This window comes from Cajanus cajan, chromosome 8 (genome assembly GCF_000230855.2).
Source record: "Cajanus cajan strain Asha chromosome 8, NIPB_CcT2T_4, whole genome shotgun sequence".
NCBI lineage: Eukaryota > Viridiplantae > Streptophyta > Magnoliopsida > Fabales > Fabaceae > Cajanus > Cajanus cajan.
Window position 1 is genome coordinate 49,745,841 of NC_138524.1, and position 5,257 is coordinate 49,751,097.

General features: G+C 47.9%; 1 protein-coding gene across 1 annotated transcript; it reads right to left on the bottom strand.

Annotated features, from left to right (window-relative positions):
• Window positions 1-3,950: 3,950 nt before the first annotated feature.
• LOC145950495 (uncharacterized) lies at window positions 3,951-4,856 on the bottom strand. Its single transcript, XM_083061587.1, has one exon. It carries the CDS (start codon window positions 4,854-4,856, stop codon window positions 3,951-3,953), a length of 906 nt encoding a protein of 301 aa, XP_082917713.1.
• Window positions 4,857-5,257: the final 401 nt, after the last annotated feature.

Sequence of the window (5,257 nt, forward strand, 5' to 3'; positions counted from 1 at the left end):
AAGTTGTTCATCCTTGACCGAGTAGGAGTACTCAGGAGGGTTCAAAGTTGTTCATCCTTGACCGAGTAGGAATACTCGGGAGGGTTCAAGTTGTTGGTCTATTAAGAGTAACTTGAGAGCAAATGTAAGGTATTCCTTCAAAAGGGTTTGTTTCATTGATGTGGTGCCTCGTTAAAAACCTTTTCTCAGAGAAACCTCTTTCACATTTTTATAAGAGGACAAAACCTGGGAAAAGGAAAAGAGTGCACCGAAACAATTACATAATGTTTGCTAACTAAAGTAGTGCTTCAAGTGTGTGACATTCCAAGTTCGAGGGACGATCTTCCCATTGAGCTCTTCAAATTTGTAAGCTCCATTATTGAGATTGTGCCATACTCGAAACGGTCCGTCCCAATTGGCGGCTAACTTGCCATGGAGCCTGTACTTTCTGGCTTCCCCGGTGGCTCTCCAGACAAGGTCGCCTTGGTGGAACTCTCGGGGTCGGACTTTGGTTCTGTTTCCGGGATGCTCTTTTTCTACATGCTTCCATGTTTATGAGTGCGCGATCTCTTGTTTCTTCAATCAAATCAAGCTCCACGCTAAGTGCTTCGGCATTGGTTTCCTCGCTGAATTGTTGCTGCCTTAGTGATGGTTCTCCAATCTCGACTGGTATCATGGTGTCCGTGCCATAGGTTAGCTGAAAGGGCGTTTCTTTGGTGGAGCTTTGCAGGGTGCATCTGTATGCCCACAAGATTTTGGGAAGGTGATCGGGCCATTGTCCCTTAGCTTGTCCGAGCCGTCTCTTTAGCTCTCTTAGGATGACCTTGTTTGCTGCTTCGGCTTGACCATTGGACTGAGGGTTCTCTACTGACGTCATCCTGTGTTTGATTTGAAGTCCATCAAGAAATTCATTGAAACGACTGTCCGTGGATTGGAGGCCATTGTCTGTGATGAGAGCATGAGGTACTCCAAATCGGGTGATGACATTTTTCCAGAAGAACTTTTGTACATTGTTCGCTGAGATGACGGAAACCGCTTCTGCTTTGATTCACTTTGTGAAGTGATCGATGACCACTATTAAGAATTTCACTTGTCCTTTTGCTGGCGGGAATGGCCCCAAGATATCCATTCCCAATACCGAGAAGGGCCATGAGGTCGTGATGAAGTACAGATCTTCGGCTGGTTGATTCGTTAGGGGTCCGTGTTGTTGACACGGTTGGCATTGTTAAACAAACTTGGTACAATCAGCCGTTAGAGTCGGACAATAGTAACCGGCCCGGATGACCTTAGCTGCGAGAGTTCGCCCTCCCGAGTGAGTTCCACATATGCCTTCGTGGATTTCTCAGAGGACATAATGTGCTTGTTCAGGTGTTAAGCATTTCAGAAGGGGGGACGAGACGCTCCTCTTATATAGCTCTCCAGCTACTAAGGTATATCGTGCGGCCATGGTTCGCATATTCTTTGCTTCGAGGGGGTCGGTGGGTAGCTCTCCAGTCAAGACATGGTTAACTATGCCGGTCATCCAGTTAGGACTTCCTTGCTGGATGTGTAAGCATTTGGCTTCCTTGATGCTTGGACTTTGTAGTTCTTGCTGTATCATGCTGCGCAAGTGGCTAGTCTTCTTGCTGCTTGCTAGCTTGGCCAACTGGTCGGCTCTTGCGTTGAGTTCCCGAGGTGTGTACTCAATGTGGACGTCTTCAAAATTAGATTTCAATTTTTGGAATGCATGGAAGTACAGAAGTAGTGTCGGCTCTTTAATTTGGAATGTGCCATTGACTTGTCCCGTCACTACTTGTGAATCACTCCAACATTTGATCCGTTTGATGCCTAGGTCGTTTGGCAACCGCAAGCCGGCTAAAAGAGCCTCATACTCCGGCTTGGTTGTTAGAAGCTTTAAAACTGAATCGGAGTGATTGTTCAATGACTATGCTACCCGGACCCTCCAATATCACAACGGCTCCATTGCCTTGCTGGTTTGATGATCCATCTACGTGTAGAGCCCACAAGCATGGTTCGGTTGGCAATTCCGGAGAGAATTCATTTATGAAGTCAGCCATGCATTGTGCTTTGATGGGCCCTCTTGGTTCAAAGCGAATGTCAAATTGTGACAACTCAATGGACCAGCCGACCATCCGTCCTGCGAGTTCGAGTTTCCTCAAGACTTTGACGATTGGGCTATCTGTCTCGACCACGATTTTGTGGCTTTGGAAATAATGACGGAGGCGTCGGGCTGTGTGTACCAGAGCCAGGACCGTTTTCTCGAGATGTTGGTATCGGGTTTCTGCTTCTTGCAAGACTCGGCTGATGAAGTATATAGGCATTTGTTCCGTTCGCTCCTGTACCAGAGCTGTGCTGATGGCCTTATCAGACACCGCAATGTAGACGATCATGTCTAATTGAGGGTCCGGTTTAGCTAGCAGTGGTGGCGCGGTGAGCACTGTCTTGAAGTTTTGGAATGAGGACTCACACTCTTCGGTCCATTGGAACTTGGTGGTTTTCTTTAATAGGGACATTATGGGCCTTGATTTGTCCGCCATGCATGGTAAGAATCTGGCCAGCAAGGCTATGCGCCTGGCTAGTCATTGTACTTCCTTCACATTTCGTGGACTTCTCATGTTGACAATGGCTTGGCACTTGTCAGGATTAGCTTCTATACCTCTTCTTGACAACATAAAACCCAAGAACTTTCCACCGACGACTCCAAAGGTACACTTTGCTGGGTACATGCGCATGTGGTGCCGCCTTACTTTATCGAATATTTTTCCAAGATCCCGAATGTGGTCATCAGCAGAGGTAGACTTGATCACCATGTCATCCACATATACTTCCATGCACTTTCCTATGTGTTGGTGGAAGATCTTGTCCATGAGTCGCTGATTGGTGGCCCCTGCATTTTTCAAGCCGAACGGCATAACCTTGTAACAGAAATTTGCGGAGTCCGTGATGAACGCTGTTTTCCCTTCGTCGGGTTGATACATAGGTATCTGGTTGTACCTGGAATAAGCATCGAGGAAACTCAGCATTTGATGGCCTGCCGCTCCGTCCACTAATGCGTCTATGTGCGACAAGGGATAAGAGTCATTCGGGCATGCTTTGTTTAGATCTGTGTAGTCTGTACACATTCGCCATTTGTCGTTGGCCTTCTTGACCATTACCACATTGGCTAACCACGTGGAGTATTTGACCCCCCTAATGAATCCCGCCTGGAGTAGTTTGGTTGTCTCTTCTTTCACCGTGTTAGTTCTTTCTCCTCCCATCTTTCTTTTCTTTTGGGCGATTGGTTTGGCATCTCGACATACTAATAGGCGGTGGCAGTGAAAATTTGGGTCAATGCCCGGCATGTCCACCGCTTTCCAAGGAAATAGATATGAATATCTAGCGAGGATTCGCTTGATGTCTTCTGCTTCGGCTTCCGGCAATTGGGAACTTAAGTAGGTGACTTGATCCTCATTTTCCCCTAGTTGGAATGGGATTGTCGTCTCCACTGGTTCGACTCTATGTTCATCGTCGGACCTTGGGTCTAGTTCTAGGCTCATGCTCGGCCTATCCTTGTGGGTATCTCCGATTACATTGACATCTTGCCAAGGCTTGGGAGTGGGTGGCATCTTCAGACTAGCGAAGTAACATTCGCGAGCTATTTTTTGGTCAGCATGCAATGTGATCACTGTGCCGGTTTCGGATGGGAACTTCATGGCCAAATGCAGGATGGACACAATGGCCCGAATCTTGTTCAGTGAGGGTCGTCCTAGTAAAATATTGTAGGAGGTGTTGGCGTGCACTACTACATATCGCACTTTAACCCTTCATCCTTCTCGTTCATCCCCGAAGTAAGTGTACAATTCAATTGTTCCTCTGGTATCTACTTGTTCACCCGAAAATCCGACTAAGGGCTCGTTGTAAGGCACCAACTCGTGCTCCGGAATGCCTAACTGTTTGAAAGTTTTCCAATATAGGATATCGGTCAAGCTCCCCTAATCCACAAGCGTCTTTCTCACAATGCAGTTGTTGATTTCCACGCTGATTACCATAGGGTCATCTTGCACTGGGTCGACTCCTTGGAAATCCTTGTTAGTAAACGTGATCGGCCGCATATGAATCGAGCTTGTCTGTTCTATTGCATTTATGGAACGGATTGCTCTCAGGTGTCTTTTTCGGGCCGACGAGGTTCCACCTCCTCCTGCGAACCCCCCGGCTATTGTATTTATCACTCTTCTTGGCTGATTGTGGTCTTGAGGCTGATGACTCCGCTCGTGGGATTTGCTACGTTCTCTGGATCTATACCTCGGAGGTGCCCTTTCGCGGTTCCCCTTTCTGAACTCCCTCCTACCATGATAACTATCGTATCTCTTTCTACCCGAAGGTTGAGTGAAGCTCTGAAGATGCCCTGATTTAACAAGGTCTTCAATACGATCTCGGAGGGCTGTGCACTCCTCGGTGGTGTGTCCTCTGTTTCTGTGAAATTGACATGTTTTGGTTTTGTCTGTGTGAGGAGGAGTCATAGCACGGAGGGGGACCGTGAGGACTTCTGTGGCCAAGGCCTGCTCCAACACCTTGGCTCTGCTTGTGTTAAGCGGCGTGTACTGTGCATATCTAGGTCCCCTAATACTCCTCTCCCTATCAGGCGTGTCTCGAGGGCGAGACCTTGGAGGGTGCTCCTTTTCTGCTTCTTTCTTCCCAAGGAAGAGGTCGGGCCAGTTCTGATTCCTGAACTCGGCCAACTCTTCCATCTGCATGTACTTGGTGGCTCTTTGTCTCAGGTCATCTAGGTCTCGGGGTGGCTTCTTACACATGCTATTTACGAAGGGCCCCGGCCTTAATGCCGTGGTGAGGTGGTGCATTGCCACTGCAGGGTCTAGGTCTCGGATAGATAGGGTCATCTTCTAGAACCGTTCCATGAAGGTTCTCAGCGGTTCTTTCTTATCCTGGCGAATATTGACCAACGCGATGGAGGTGAGCTGATGGGGTCGGCTCATCGCAAATTGTATTACGAATCGAGAAGATAGTGTTGCAAACGAATCTACCGATCCTGGGGGGAGTCTTGTGAACCAACTCAATGCTGGTCCTTTTAGTGATGTAGGAAAGACCTTGCACATGACCGCGTCTTCGTCGGTATATAAACCGACTTGTGTGACAAAGGCATCAAGGTGTTCCTCGGGGTCAGTGGTTCCGTTATATCTTTCTAAGGCCAAGTTCTTCCAGTTGTCCAGTAACCGAGCTCCAGCGATGTCGGGAATGAACGATTTTTTCCCTTGTCATCGCTGTCGATCTAGAGTTGTTG